At 37.5% G+C, this 15,848-nt stretch overlaps 1 protein-coding gene across 5 annotated transcripts in view; it reads left to right on the top strand.

Moving 5' to 3' along the window:
* Positions 1-15,848, top strand: part of KIF13A (kinesin family member 13A) — a 105,424-nt gene that overhangs the window by 40,596 nt on the left and 48,980 nt on the right. For 4 of the 5 annotated variants that reach the window (XM_014254557.2, XM_014254556.2, XM_088067237.1 and 1 more), the window contains exons 4-7: positions 5,063-5,123; positions 12,778-12,870; positions 13,350-13,530; positions 14,570-14,657. In XM_014254557.2, the coding sequence (XP_014110032.2) occupies positions 5,063-5,123; positions 12,778-12,870; positions 13,350-13,530; positions 14,570-14,657 (423 nt within the window). The remainder of the gene's footprint in view (positions 1-5,062; positions 5,124-12,777; positions 12,871-13,349; positions 13,531-14,569; positions 14,658-15,848) is intronic. The other variant, XM_088067245.1, reaches the window with a different exon arrangement.

Below are 15,848 nucleotides of genomic sequence, written 5' to 3'. Positions count from 1 at the left end.
ATTTTAAAATTAAAATTTTTTAAAATAAAATTTTGTAAATATTGGAAGTCCCTTTATTGTGCTACTTTATCATCTCCCATGGATAATTGTTTTCCCAATTCAACTTGGTAGCTCAGAAGCTGTGATAGAAAAATTTATATAAGGATATTGGGGTGCTATTTTGCTTTATATTTTGCTATTTTTGCAGACATCGTGTTTAAGTGTGATTTTGTGACAAAGGTAAAACAGTTGCTCTGAGCTGAGATCTCTGAGCTGTGTCCCAGGGTCCCTTCTGATTTTCCCTTCCTGCTTCTTCAGCCCTGTCATAGGTCTTGTGTGGTCACAGTGACCAACTTTATTTTCAGTTCTTTATTTGCTTCCATTGACATTAAGGTGGCTGATATAGACTCTGCCATTTCCTCGTGTATCTCTTGTGTCACTTGTCTCTGTCAGCAGTTGTTCCCTTCCTCAGCTCTTCCTTCCTTTCCTTTTTAGGAACCAGGTAGCCCCACAAGTCACCCAACCTGTCAGACTGACAGCTTCTCAATGAAAGCAAAATGTGATTGATTTGCCACCTCTTGGTCAGATAGAAATGGCTATGAAACATTGTTCATACGTCTGGAACATTTTATAGCTGCATAGACAATGTGCTAGGGATTATGTTCAATCTGGGTACTCCATTGCTAAATGCTGGAAGCCCCAGACTCTGCCTGGCCTATACTGAGGATTAGACTTCAGAAGAATAATGAATGTGAAATTAAACTCCTTTTGAAGCTAATTATGTAATTTGGCTTAAGCTGGCAGGCAGTTAATATTGGGTATGGTACTCATTACATGTAAGTACTTTCTGTAAGTATGCTTACATGCATAAACCCTTAAAATTATTATTTCTGCAAGCCATTGATTAGGAACCTTAATGAAAACAAGTTGTGCAGAATGTTGTTTTGGCTTTTTAAGATATGAACACCCATTTGTCTGTCTTTTCAGATTCTGTGGTACGTTACTGCAGTAGCAGGCACATTGGCTTCTCTAGTTTAAAATCTAATTAAAATCTGCAATTTAATTTTAAAGCCATAGGTACAGATGAATTTGAGACAAAACTCCAGATTTTTCACTGACACACGTGATGGATGCATGGACCTGCATCCCAGTTTGCCTTCTTGAAGAAGCCATAACTTAGTTATCTTCTTAGAAAAATAACCATCATATTATCTAGTATAACCATCTAGTTATCTTCTTAGAAAAATAACCAGCTTAAACTTCTGCAGGTATTTGCTGAAGCAAAGCCCCATATCTTTTGTTTTTCTTAAATGTTGTGATTGCCAGAACAAATATTTTGTACAATTTCTAATAGTTTCTAACACTCCAAGTATAGTTCTCTATAACCTAGAAATGGCCTACATAACTTACTTTATTTAGGCTAATATGCACACTTACAATGACTCTGGATATAGTAGTACCAGGATCCAGCACTTCCCAGCTGGTTCTTTCTCATAAATTTCCATTTTTATATGATTGTGCTGAACCATATCCAGTTCATCCCTTCATTCAAAATCTTTGGTTTGTAACCTTCTACCCTAGTGTGGCAGGTTTCTGGCAGCTTCCTTTTATCTAGCTTTCTCTTTTAGATGCTAGGATAAAATATGAGATACAGAATCTTGCAGTAAATAAGAAAATTTTAAGGCTTGTTTGTTAATTCCCCCTGTTGTTTAAAGGCCCAGAAGACTATTAATGAGAATAAAGAATACTATTAGACACCTTACAAATGTAGTTAAAAACTAATTCATATAGGGTGCTTGAAGTATAATAAGTTCTGTTTGTGTCACAGATACCTCTGTTCAAATACATTTCAATAGTTTTAATATAGTTGGTAGCTACACTTTTGGTACAAGGTGGTAAAAATTTCTGCTAAAAAGGCATTTTCAGTGCCTGATAATGCCCTGTTTGAATATTGGCTATTGAGTCTGAGACTTGAACATTAGGAGAATTTCTTGTGGCTTTGATAGTCATATTTACAGGTGCATTAATACCATTTTCAGGAAAATGGATTCTGGGGAGAAAAAATTGATATGAAAAAGTAATTATTTTGCACACTTCTATCAGAAAAAAAGAGTAATACCCACCACTTCCATTTTAAGGAAGAAGAATCAGTGAAGAGAGGAGAAAAGAGGGAGCACATTAGATAATATTTACCATACTTAAGTTGTTTCTTCATGGCATATGTTCTGTGTATTGACTCCAAGTATGCTTCCATGCTCAACTTGGGATTGCTTGTTCTGCCATTCCTGCACTGGACATCAGAAAAATATACAATAGTTTTCCTTTTTTACCATCTTTTCTGTACAAGGGTTATTCTTTCGGTAGGATGCAGATATTTCTCATAAAATGCCTTCCTGATGTACATGTTGAAGAGCCTTGCTGATTGGGACCATGTGCCAATAGGGCTCCTGTGTGCCTTATTTTTACTCTGTTAATTGCTGTGTTTGCAATCTGTTTTCCCAAAGGTCTCAGTTGTCCATAAAATTGTTTTGGTTGGCTGAATCCTTGAAGTATAGTTGCTGGGAATGTTCAAGGTTGCTGTTTTGTCATCACTAGTCGAAGCGATGTTTAAGTGTTTGCCCGTCTGTTTTAATGGAGAGGGGAGTTTTGCTGCAGCTGCTCTGAATGTTTTGCAGATAGTGCATGCCCCAGCAGTTTCTGCCTTTTTGCCTGACACTTTTCTTTTTTTAAGTAATCTTGTTACTTCTGTTAGAGGGATTTGGCAGTTTTCCAAAACAGAATTTATAAATAGCCCAAATCAATGCCCGTTTTTTTATGTTTATTATGGAAACAAACTAAAATGCTATATTTACATTTGTTTTATCTTAAGACAGAATTTTTCTCTTCCTATTGCATAATCATTTTTGACCTTTTGAAAACCAGTCTGACCATTTTTTACCATTTTAAGAACATCCCCAAAAAAATCTGCTTTTCTAGGAGACACACTTGGCTGCAAGCCAATATTTTAGTTCTGAGAGTCTCTTTGCAAGATCATTGTTTAAATTAGAACTCATTGAATGATTATTTTATCGTTTTCTTTGTTAGCCAAGGGAAAATGTGTAGGATAATAGATTAAATGGGCCCATAATAGTGCTGTATTGACATTTAAGTCAATGCACATGAGCATGTTTAGTCGGTAACCTTTTTAACTGGTCTGTGTGATCCACTGCAGATAACATTTAGTTTTAAGGGGGAAGAATGGTCAGTTTGGGATCCTTACAGTAGGGTATGGGTTTTTTTGGTAATTTAATTGCTTACCATTTGATCATTGGAGAGACTAGGTATTGTTAGCATGTCCTGTGAGGAAAATTTCCATAGAATTGGAGTATGAGGAGAAAAACAGTAGTTCTTGGACAACAAAAGTTAGGAAAAGGGTTATTGTTCTTACTGATTACATGGTTTTATGCCTAGATTTGATCATCAAATGCAGAAAAGGTAATTTTAAATGCCCCCTACTTATGTAAATGTCTGAAAAGAAGGTGGAGTAACTGCTGCATTTTACTTGCAGTTCAGTGGCTAAATGCCATCTTTGACTCAGTTACATCAGGGAGCATCCTGATTCATGATGATGTCTGATTCTAATTGTGCTGCAGTGACTCAGGCCTCTCTGTTAGATTATTATTATTATGGGTTTGTTTGTTTGTTTTTTCTTGAGAAGGGAATTCCAGAACTCTTCACTTACAGACTAAATGTTATCTCAGTATTAAGTCTTCTCTCAGGCCATTTGATGTGTTTTGCATTAAGCTGGAGGAAAGGGAATGAGGTGAGGTCACTGTGCCATCTTCTGTAATATTTACAGCAATAGACATTTTGGAAAGGGTTAGATTGCAACATATCTGTAGATTATGTTGTGTAGTAACTTTGAATAACTCGGACTTTAAGATGTTCTTTATCCCCAAAAGCCAAACAAAAATGATCCATCTTCTTCCTCACCTCAGGATTTGTCTCTAGTGAATTTGCATGTTTTGGCCAACAGCCTGTGGCTCTTGCTCTACACTGACATGTGTAGTTTGTCTCACAAAGGAGATCTGTTGGATGACCAGGCAAAGAAAATCTTGACCCAGGCAAAGTTTTATTAAAACGGTGGTTGGAGTTCTTCCCCACCTCTTGCTCCCCCCCCCGCAAAAACCCAAACCAAATAACAAAACCAGAATCTACACTGTTAACTCATCCACAGTTTATCATGGCAAAACATGGAAAATACACTGCAGCTTAAGGTGTGTTTGTAGCAATTTAAAGCTGTAAAAAGAAATGTTAAATGTCTGTCACGATGTTCTGGAATGTGCAGGGAAAAAAAAACTTGGATCAAATCCCAATGTGTTAAATGGTTTTACAGGACACTGTTACAGGTTTCCAAGCCCTCTGAGTGCACTACTGAATCTCTTTCATTTTCTACGCCTCTGGATCTCTTGACTGAAGTGATACTAAGGTTTTTCATTAGAGCAGGCTCTGATAGCTTGTTTCTCTAATAGAGCTACATCTTCCATTTTAGTTCCTGAGCTTCCTCTGCTGAGGTGCAATACTATGCTCTTGGTTTAGATGGATAATCTAATTCTATTTAGTTGCTCCTTAAGGCTTGTATGTAGTCATACTCTTCACTGAGTATCAGAAGTCCATCCCATGGTAAAACTTTGGTGTGTATTGTGCTGACGTTTGCTAAAGAGTTATTTCACCAATTTCTGTATATTGAGTCCTTGTGCTGCTGGTTTTTTACTGTTAACAGAAACATTTACCTCTGTTGGTGCCTGGAGAACAGTGGAGTTAATTATTAGGCTTCATCTGTTTTTTGAAATCTGTATTAGGGGATGGAGTAAGGAGTAATCTGTATAATATATCTTACAGACAGATAAGAAGTATTGAGCTTTGTAACTCTCATGATTAGACAAAAGTATTCCTGCCGATTATGCCTTTTAACAGTTCTGATTTAGGATCTGCAGAAATAGTAGAGCTCAACTGCAGTTACGCTGTCATGGATTTGTACTGCTTTAAAAAGAAAAGTGTTGTAGCCAGAGTAACTAATTTGTCTTTTTATGTGCTTCTACAGGTGTTTGCCTTTGATCACTGCTTCTGGTCCATGGATGAATCAAACACCACAAAATATGCAGGTAAACTATTTTCTGTATGTTAGACAGTGTAAATAGTTTGAGAACATACAGGAGTTTGGGCCTTTGTTTTGAAGTTGGTTTGGGTTTAGGTTTTTTTTTTGCATTTTGCACTGTAAAGCTCAAGTGACTTCTTCCCAGAGGCAGACTTATTTTTAGAGAGATTGAGTCATCTGGGTGCTAGCCCCTCAGCTGAGAAGGAATGCAAGTTTTCAGGTGCCTGGAACACTGTTCAGGAGGGATGCTTTTACATCTTAGCTATAATGTTTGGGGTTTTTTTATCACCTGGAAGTACCTTTTGTCATTTCTGTCACTTACAATTTCATTTCTGCACCAGCAATTACTTCTGACTGATGCTAGTGATGAATGTGTGTTTTCAGTGCTCTGCATCTCTGTGCATGAGAGGGGAATAAAGCATGTTCTCCTTAGTGTGGTTATCTCAGGTCTTTCAAGCGATTCATAAGTCTGAGTGTTCAGATCCCTAGTGTGTTCTGAGTGATCAACTTTGTGACTCCTTCCTTCCAAAAGCTGGATAATCCACGCTAGATTGTAATCCTAGCAGTTTTATCATAGCTGGATTCATCTACTAGTATATTTGTATTTTATAAGAGGACTTGTTTTGGTAGAGAGAGCTCTGAACATTGGGTTTTCAAGGCTATGGTCCATGGAAAGGAAATAAACCCCAAGCATAATCTTGGAAGATTATAGGGTTCATTACCTTGAAGTTTAAGATCAGTGATCTCATAAATGAACTGCCATATATGTGTGTTAAAAATGTATCTCCAACTACTGTAGGCTCTGGTATGAAATCCCAACTCTTAAGGACTGCACTTGGTAATAGATTCTGCTATATTTTTTAGTTGCCTGAGCAAAGAGAGGATTCTTCAGAAAACAAAGCTTTTCACTGGTTCAGCTTTCAAGAGCTGTGTTTACACTGGGCAGTTGGACCGCACAGTATTTGTAGCTCAGGCTGGGAGAGCCATTGGAGCCCACAGCACCTTCTGCTGTGCCTGCACACCCCCTATTCCTTTAAAAGGAAGGAGGTGATGGTGTGCACCCGTATCTTGGCTCCATGTGCATGTGGGAGCTACATCTGTTGGGTACACTGTGGCGCTAACCCACAGCAGAGATGGGATAAACCCGAGAAACACTCCTAACCAGTTAAACTTGTTTCTATCTCGGTTCAACCCATCTCCAGGTGAATTTAGTGGGGGTTCTAGATATATTTATTTTTCATTTGAATCAAAGCTAGATCTCTCTAGCATGTTTCAGAAGTTGTAAGTGGATTTGTCTTACCTAAGGAATGAAGTTATATTATCTGTATGTAGATAAACCTCTTGTTGCACTGGTTTCTAGAAAACGGTGCCTCACATCTCTTCCATTTTTTACTGGCTAGAAAGTTACGGGGTGTCGTTCTAATTAGGAACGTCAAAAAGAACGACATAGACTCTCAAGGAGTCAGAACAGGAGAATTCCTTAGTTTATTGCTTCAGGCCTGTTTTATAGACAGATACGTGGAAAGTATAGAAAGGAAACTCCTATTGGTTAGTTAACTGCTACATCACCATCATTGGTCAGTGGCGTACACCACCTCCTGACTTTCTCCTGCAAGGAAAACAAGAGGACAGACAAATAGCACCTGGCAGTTGTTTTCTGTCTCTAAGAATTGTTTTGAATTCCTCCTTAAAACTTCTCAGGCTACTTTCTCAGGCTGAACTGAACTCCGCGGCCTGCAATAATCACAGGCAGTCTGGTTCAGATTTAGCATCCATAATGGGGTGGTTTTTTTTTTGCCTATTCCAGTTAATATTCCTGCCTGGGGAAAAAAGAAAACCAAAACTGGTTTTTGGCTTTGGATTTTTTTCTTTGTTTTGTTGGGCGGGGGGATGTGCTGTTGGAGTTTTTTTCTTGGTGGAAGGCTGTGTGGTGGGAGGCTTTGGTGGTGATTTGTTTTTTTTCTTTTCAGAAATATGCTAAGAATGTGAGCTTAAAGACTTGCGCACAAAAAACAATGGTTTCACTGATTTTGTTGTTATTGTGTTTGTTGTATGGTCTTGAAGCTATCTTGTGACTGCCAGTCCTCCTTCTGTTCTAGAACATAATGAATTTGATACAGTATCAAAACAAAAGTAATTAAAAACCAAACCCAAAGTGTTTCAGGTGTAATTTACTGTGTTGTTGGCTTGTTCACCTGCTTGGGCATGAGCTGATGCTATCCTATACAGCAGTAGCATTTCTTGGTTTAGATCCAACAAAAAATGCTGATATGACAATATTTCAGTTTTTATGTATTGTTAATATTAATCTCCTTAAGTCTGTTTTCACAGCTTGGCCTCAATGTGCATATTTGTTAACAAAAAAAAATTATGGTAACTGGAATTGCTTGGGATATCTGATAACTTCTTTGCCTCATGGAACAAACCTCCATTGTCCCAGGCACCTTGCAAATAACCCTCTTGTCTTACATGCAGAGACTGTTAATGCTGTAATAGTCTTTGGTACAATCTTAGAGTCCAAACAAGCCATCTGACCACCTGACCTTTGGAGCTAAACTGGTACCTCTTGGGTGCTGGACTACAGAAGAAATGCTGGTTTGGAAGCTAGGCACATTAAACTCTCCCTGGCCAAAGTAGCTTTCTGTGCACGTGTAAGTTTAGCGTCATTGCCAAGAGCAGAGATGAGTTGCACAAATAAAAGGAAACATGTGAAGCTTGAAAGCTAAGTCCAGACTGCTTGAAAATGTAAGTTGTGTATGAACTTTAGGCTGAAGTAAAATTCTTAGAAAACACATGTGTGACAAATTTAGTTCCTTGAAAAACCCTTTTACCTCTACCACAGAAATACAGCGGAAGATGATACAGTGAAATGTTTAACAAGTACTAGGCTACCCTATCAGTCATTGCTCTCTGTGCAAAACCAAATGTGCTCATCTTGCAATATGTTGAATGAATATATAGTTGTGTATATCACACTGTATTAAAGATTTAGCTGATTGACAGGTGGGTTGTGAGAACACACAGAATGGTGTGCACCACAGATAACGTATGTGGGTAACACTTCCTTGCTGTTATTTTTTTTAATGCCCACAAACCCAAAGTTTGTCCATTCCTGGAAATGCACATTTGTTACAGGATCTTTAAAACTATCACACACAATAGACTGGCTTTATTTCTCACTTTATTGATTAATTTATGCCACCAGCACTTACTAAAATTGTTTGCTCAAGAGCGAAATTCCTGTTTGGATAAAGTTAATTGCATGGGTAGTTGAAAATAATTCTCAGGCTCTGGGGGTGTAGAGCTGACCCTGAAATGGTATTAGCCATATTTCTTTTATGAGAGATCTTTAACTTATTTGGCTGAACATAAGGCTTATTTTCTTCATACTAATTTTCTTTCTGTACTCATGTTCGGGAAGTACCTACCTTATCTTTCCAGCACTTGAAAATATGGGTATTGTTGCTGTTGGCAGCAAAATTGCTTTTTTAGCAATTTTTTTTTCTGTTGAAATGGAAACTCCAGTCTTAAATTCTAAATGATCCAGTCATATCACCGACAGAAATAGTGAAGGTAACCTTCATGTGACAAAGAACTTGTAGAGGATATCTTTGTAGCTGTCCTTGCAGGGCTCTCTCTCAAAAAGACAGCAGAAGGTCTGGAGTACAGAAGTAAACTCTTAAAAGCCTTTGTGGAACCGGTGCTCTAATCTCTGGCCCCCAAGATAAGGGGGCTCTTCAACAACTTGTGCTAGAGAGAGCCCCATCCAACCTGTCCTGGAACACTTCCAGGGATGGGGCCTCCACAGCTTCTCTGTGCCTGTGCCTCATCACCCTCACAATAAAGAATTTTTTCCATATATTCCATCGAAGTCTATGCTCTTTCAGTGTGGGGGCGTCTTTCTTTTTTTGTTTGTTTGGTTTTTACACTGAATATTGAGAATGTGCATTTCTGAACAGTTTGTGTCTGTGTCATTCCAAGCAAGGAATGGTTTGTGCTGATCATCACATGTTAGCTCCTGCACCTTTTTTCTGAAAAACGTAGTTAGGTGTTTGGTGAAAATATGGATCTCTCATTGGGAAGGGGTGAAAAAGAAGTCAATGACGTAGTTTGTGAAGGGGGGAAGAATTTGGTTGTAGGACAGAATGAGTTTGCCTTGATCTGGAAGAGGGATGAGCTTTGTCTGTTGGCTGCAGAAGAGGTGTTCTGAGAGTAAGCAAAATAGCTTATTACCATTTGTTCTTGACTTGAGTGGGTCGAGAGCCAGTTCATGGGTAAAGGACACACCTGCTTGCCTTGAAAAGCTCACAGAGACAAATAACTGCTTGGCATTTTGATGAAAAGGAGGATATTGAGAAATTCTCAGAGATGAGAACAAAGGATTCTTTTTACAAGCCTGGACAACAGTACGAGCCTATTGAAGTCTGCAGTGAAGCGGATCTTTAGAAGGAGGAAAAGAAACCCTTCAGTTGGGGAAGGATTCAAGAGATGGCATAAATAACTACTGCAGCACTTGGGCAGGTCCATTCCTAGGACCCCATGCTGTATTGACTTGCCCATAGATTATTTTGTAAACACCCTAACCTGCATAATGTTTGGCCTGAAATCTCAGCTCTGTGTTTCTACAGGCTCCTGAAGGGCCATACACCTGTCTTTGAGCTAAACTGTCATTTTATAGGAAATATTATACTGACTACAGCACATCCATTTTAAAAGGAAGCAAACCAGGCAATTGGCTTAAAGAACTCTACCTTTCTACCCTCACGAGAGATAGTGAGTTGTGGATTTTGAGCAGACACAAGTGTCTTGTCTGTTTGAAGTTTTGACTTAACACTGGAGCTGTTCCTGGTTTACAAGAAAAATTCACTGGACTTTGCTTCCCTTTTTTCAAAAGGATGGGCAGAGGGGAGATCCTGGCCTGTGAGAACTGGCAGCTCATTTGCTTACCCTGGGCTCCCCGGCAGCCCTTGGGCATGCTGTCCCAAGCTTGCCCTTGTTCTGAGCAGAAGGTGGGAGAGCGGATGGATGTCTCTGGCCTTTAGGTGCCTCTGTAAGATGCTAAATTGCCTTAGCCAGCAGGAAGATTGGGAATTCCCATCTTAAAGACAGTAAGGGTTAGTGTAGGGGAAATCCTTCTGTTAAGTTTTGGGGTTTTTTTATTTTTTTTTTAATTTCTCCCATTTGCTGAAAATTAAGTAATAAGTTAAAACCTCTGCTTACCTCTTTAAATACTAGATATCTGTGGAAGAAAGCTCCTGTAAATAAGAAAAAGTATGAATTGCAGGCAATATAGATTTATTTAGCAAAACAGGAATGCAGCAGTGTTGACAGTGGATCTGTATTATTTCTTTTGACTGTAAACACATATGGACAAAATTCTGTATGATACAGTTTGTAATCAGTTTTCAGACCCACTAATAAAATTCATGGGGTAAGCAGTGAAGTTTCTTAATGAAAAATAGCAAAATATAATGGATGATATACTGCTACTCTCAGTGCCTTGCATTTGCAAGTTTATAAAATATCCATAATTGAAGTTCAGTATCTTGTGTTCTTTTCTGTGAATGCACTTAATACTAATTCTTATTTTATTCCATGATCATTTGACTGGTTACTATAAACAACACTCTTTAATGACCCATTTGTCTATGTTGGTATTGCTGAGCTCTTCAAATATGTAATAAAAAGATCATTTTAGAGTTATATATCAGTATCTCATTGGTTTTCTGTTTGTAATGACAGTCTCAAAATTTAGTATCTCCTGAAAAATAAATCCAGCTTTGCCAGTGAGATTTAAAATGGATTCCTTCCCTGATATTTAGCAGTAAAGGAGTCTGTAGGTCATCCTATGGTCATTGTGACCTTGCAGTTTTAAAACACTTTGGTATTTGCTTTTTTCCCCTGTTAGGAAACATGGAGGTTACTGGATTATTGCTTGTCAGAAGTGGGTGATAAAAGTTTTTTTCCTCTTCTGACAAATGGTTTTGTCTTCCACTCACAGTCACTGTGTAATGTGTATATTATAATTTATTTTTCTTTTAATAGTTATACTCAGCTTCAGTCTTTGCTTGATTTTGTGTTCTTGCTCAGAAAGTGGCTCCTTCAGGAGCTGGTTAGAAAGCAAATTTTTCTTTATTCTACATTCTTCTTAAATCTTCTGCTGATCTATTTCGTTCATCAGTAGCTGAACAGTCTCTGTTTCCAAGTTGTTGAACAGTGCTGTCTCAGCATAGATATTATAAAATGACCCCTAGTTGAAGAAGTGACTGAATGCACGTGGTGAAGTAAATGGAGTTACTCCAGAATACAGTGGCTTTTCCTCTGCCTTAGTTTCTATTTTCAGCATTTCTGAACTGTGTTAATCCAAGTCCAGTGACACTTTGGAATTTTAGAAATTCACCTAGAAAGATACACAAAGACCATTTCATAGTGCATCGCTGCACTAGTTTTTCTTTATAGGAGAAAAGAAATTAGATCATAATTAAAGGAAAATGAAAGTAATGTACTTTCTTGTCCTATTTACATGTCTCTAAAACATTCTGTAGTCATTCCGGAGGTGGCTCTGCAGGAATTCTCTGAAATATGGAATATAGATGTTCTCATAAATAATTGTGTAGTGCGATTATTTTTCATGCCAGTATATGCCATTTTGAGAGTACAGAAGTCACCACTGCATTCACTGTAAGAAATAATTTCTCCTTACTGGCAATTGCTGAAGCTCCCATACCAAGATGAGAGAGGCAGCTGATCACAGGTGTTCATCCAGTCACCAGGCAGTGAATCTAAGTTTAAAACCATACACCTGAAGGTGAACAAATACTATCCTTAGCTCAGCTCTTCTTGTTTTGGGTGTACACACAGCTGGTGTAATTGTCTGATCAGAACTCAAAGCAGACAACACATTGACCCTCTTTGTGGTGTACAAATCCTGGGCTTTCCTATTAAAAAAAAAACAAAAACAAGCAAAATCAACCACTCTAGCTATTTTCATCTTCCACATCTGAAAGATTGAAGTGCATCTAAAATCTGCCTGGCTTAGGGACACAATTTTCAGACTATGAAATTCTTCAACTGATGTTTCAAATTATGGATTTGGCAAAATATGTCCTCAGACTTCTCTGTTGAAGTCTCACAACCTCCTAATATACATTTTCTTCCTGAATATCATTGGAATGCTTTTATCTTTGTTCCAACATCTCCTTGCACAGGGTAAATTGTAATAGTTTATGGTGAAACTTGAGGCCAGTTTCTAAGAACAACTACTTGTATTCCTATGTGCCCCTAATGTCCCAGCTCACCAATGGGTTTAATTGAAATTTTGTTAAAGAACTCTTTTGGGTATCATTTTTGATTAAATAATACATATTAATTGCAGAAAATACACTGAAATAATAAAAAATTTAGGCATCTATTTTATTTTCTAAGCATTCAACTTCTGTGACACCTTTTGAAGAACTGCTCACTTTATAAGATAATCAGCAATATATTTAAACACAGGTAGCAACAGTTTTGATCTTATCACTCAGTTGTAAATGAATCATATATTCATTAATCAGTGCTCTCAATAGTAAAAAATAATGTGCAAACCTTTTTTATTCTTGTTTTCAGACAATTTTAGTATTTTATACAATTAAAAATAAACAAGCCCAATTATTTTCTAGGTCAAGAAGTGGTGTTCAAGTGCCTTGGAGAAGGAATTCTGGAAAAGGCCTTTCAGGGATATAACGCTTGTATTTTTGCCTATGGACAGACAGGTGAGTACCCTAAAGGGGGAGAACACTTTGTGCACATGGGAATTGAGAACAACAAAACATAAATATTAAGGTAGATAACATTTAAAAATGGTATTTTGAAATACGATATTTCATATACATTTAGTACAAGCAGTGAGAAGTGAATTCTAAAGATTCTGAAATTCTGTCAGTATGATCCTGGTTGCTACCTGTTGGGGCCTCTTTTAAAGCCTGAAAGGAGTAGTTCCTACTGGAGGCTTACTCAGTTTCTAGTGCTGAAGTGTGTTCCAAGGGCTCCCAAGTAACGTCCCTACTGAAAGAAACCTTCAGGATAATTTCTCTTGTTTATCTTGTCCAAAGAATACGCTATCTGTGTGGAATAGCATTGTTCTGGTACATGCTCCTGGAGCAATAAAAAGAGAAATAAAATGTGCTTCTTGAACGAATGAGTAATTAAGAAATTATATTCTAAAGCATTTTCTTCTCCTTTTTTCTTTTAGGTTCAGGAAAATCCTTTTCCATGATGGGCAATGCAGAGCAGCTGGGTCTGATCCCACGGCTCTGTTGTGCTTTATTTCAGAGAATCTCTGTAGAAGAAAATGAATCTCATACTTTTAAAGTTGAAGTGTCCTATATGGAAATCTACAATGAGAAAGTCAGAGATCTGCTTGACCCAAAAGGGTGAGTAGCTTCGCTTTACCTCACAGCCTTCTGTACTTTTGTTAAAACTCTAAAAATAGGAATTGGTTTTGGAAGTCCCTGAGAAATTTTTTTCAGAATGTATGTTTATATGACTTTTTTAGAGAGGATTAGATATCAAACACCTGAAAGAAGAGGGTGAAACTTGTATATGAAATAGTAACTGGTGTGATTAATTTAAACATGAGGCTACCAGCCTACTGATGCAAACAAATACTGCGTGAAGTACTTTACCAGTACTACACCAAAAAGCAAGACCACATACAAATAAATTCTGGGGTATTTTTGCTGTATGATCCAGGCAGTATTTGTGTAGGAATTTTCATCAGCTAGAAGAATTTGAATTTGAAGCTTGCTCCTTATGGTTTAGATGTTGAACTTTTTTGAATGTGGGAAGGTGACACCTCAGAATATACTTAGGAATTCTTTCTTCTGTTTTATTTACACAGAAATAGTGGTCAAGCACATGGCTTGGACATGTGTATACAGGAAGTAGTTTGATAGGACTTTTTCCACTGAGCATTGATATATGTGGTTTATATTTCAATTCTTGAACATAATTGCTGAAGGTGTTGTATGCAAGATAGATTTCAGACTTAGTATGTGTCAATAAAGTGTAGAAAATGTGAGAAGAATTGAAGCTTTAGCAGCTTCAGCAAATTGCGGGGGGGCGTTTTTAGAGGTTTTTTTTGGTGGTTTTTGGGTTTGTTTTTGGTTTTTTTCCCCTCATCATTCTTTCTGCCAATTAAGACATTTCACGTTTTGTTCCAGCCACAAATACTGGGGTGGGAAGATGCATTAGAAATAATTTATATATATATAGATCAAAACTGGTTAGATTGGTTTGAGTCTTTATTGTTTGAGTTACAAATTCTGGCATACTTTCTTCTTCCTGTTACAATTAAAAAAGACATAAGTTGACTTCTGCTGTGTAAGAGGTACTTATTTCATATGAGGGTAATTTTTGGATATTATATTGGCTAATAAGTAGATTGTGCATGAGGTGTACTTTATTCCACAGAAGTCGGCAGTCCCTCAAGGTTCGCGAGCACAAGGTGTTGGGTCCATACGTCGATGGCCTGTCTCAGTTGGCTGTTACAAACTTTGAGGTAAATCTAAACCAGGGACAAGTTTTTAAATAACACTTATGTCCACAAGCAATAGGAGTCTCTGAAGGTGTAAACTAATGTATATCTAGATATTTTGGTTCTTGGGTGTTTATAGTCTCTGGCAATTGCAAAGATCTTCTCTAATTCTCTGGGAATATTAATTTCATGTGGAAGCACTAGGTTTGCCTTTACATTAATTACAAATCTAGTAGTGATATCTCATTAATTTGCAGTTTCACTGCATATAATATATGCCACAAACATTATTTACTTGACACTGGAAGTATGAGGATACTATAAGAAGGATATTAGTCTTCCAGCATGAATTTGACTTCGTTGTTGAATAGCACATTCTGTTTTATATAGGTGTATATATAGGTTATTCATAACTTAAATCACAGTGGCATCCAAGCCCACATGATTTACCAGAACACATTCAAATAAGTTAGTATTGTGGAAGCCAATGAACCACTGTAGGCACAATGGAATTAAGGAAAGCAGTGCAGTTTTATGAATTGTGTCTTTAAAAAGAAAAGGACTTTCTTTTTAAGAGGAAACTGATTTGGAAGTTGCTTGTAAAAAATTCTTTGTGTAGAGTTATCTTTTATTTTTTATGTTTTGTTTCTTTGGTTTTTTTACTTTTCTGCAGCATCTGTGCATATTAGTTATAAAAACTGCTTTTGCAAATTTTATGGTGAATTGCTTACTTTGAATGCACATCTCCTTTGTGCAAATTCTAGAACATGTTGTTCGTGCTTCAGTTCATGCATCAGGTTTTGGCTGATGACTTCTGAAACGGTTTCGGAAGACTCAGCAAGCACATGTATCAGGCTCTGCATAGTCATCTTTGTCTTGTGCATGTGGGAAGGTACAGGTTGAAGTGAGGTAACATTTTGAGCCAATTAAGTGAAGACAGTATTAGTGTAGGTCAGTAAAGAGGTGCCCTGTGTTCACTTGTGTGAGTCTGTGCTGGACTGATTCCTGGCATCAAACAATATGATTTGTAATGCAGATGTCACCAGCATATTTCAGCAGCAGATAAGGAAAGCATGCATTGACTGTAGTTGCTGAGCTTTTAAGTGCAGCACTTAAAACAGAGGTATGATTTAACATTGTTCTATGGATTTACAAGCCTCTGTAGCAATACATTTCAAAATGTGCAAAGAATTTTCTCATTACTTCTACCTTCCC

Source organism: Pseudopodoces humilis, chromosome 1, assembly GCF_049639895.1.
Source record: "Pseudopodoces humilis isolate 2021_Gansu_Grassland_sample_001 chromosome 1, ASM4963989v1, whole genome shotgun sequence".
Taxonomy (NCBI): Eukaryota; Metazoa; Chordata; class Aves; order Passeriformes; family Paridae; genus Pseudopodoces; species Pseudopodoces humilis.
Note: the sequence above shows the minus strand (reverse complement) of the source record. Positions and strands in the feature narration are given on the sequence as shown.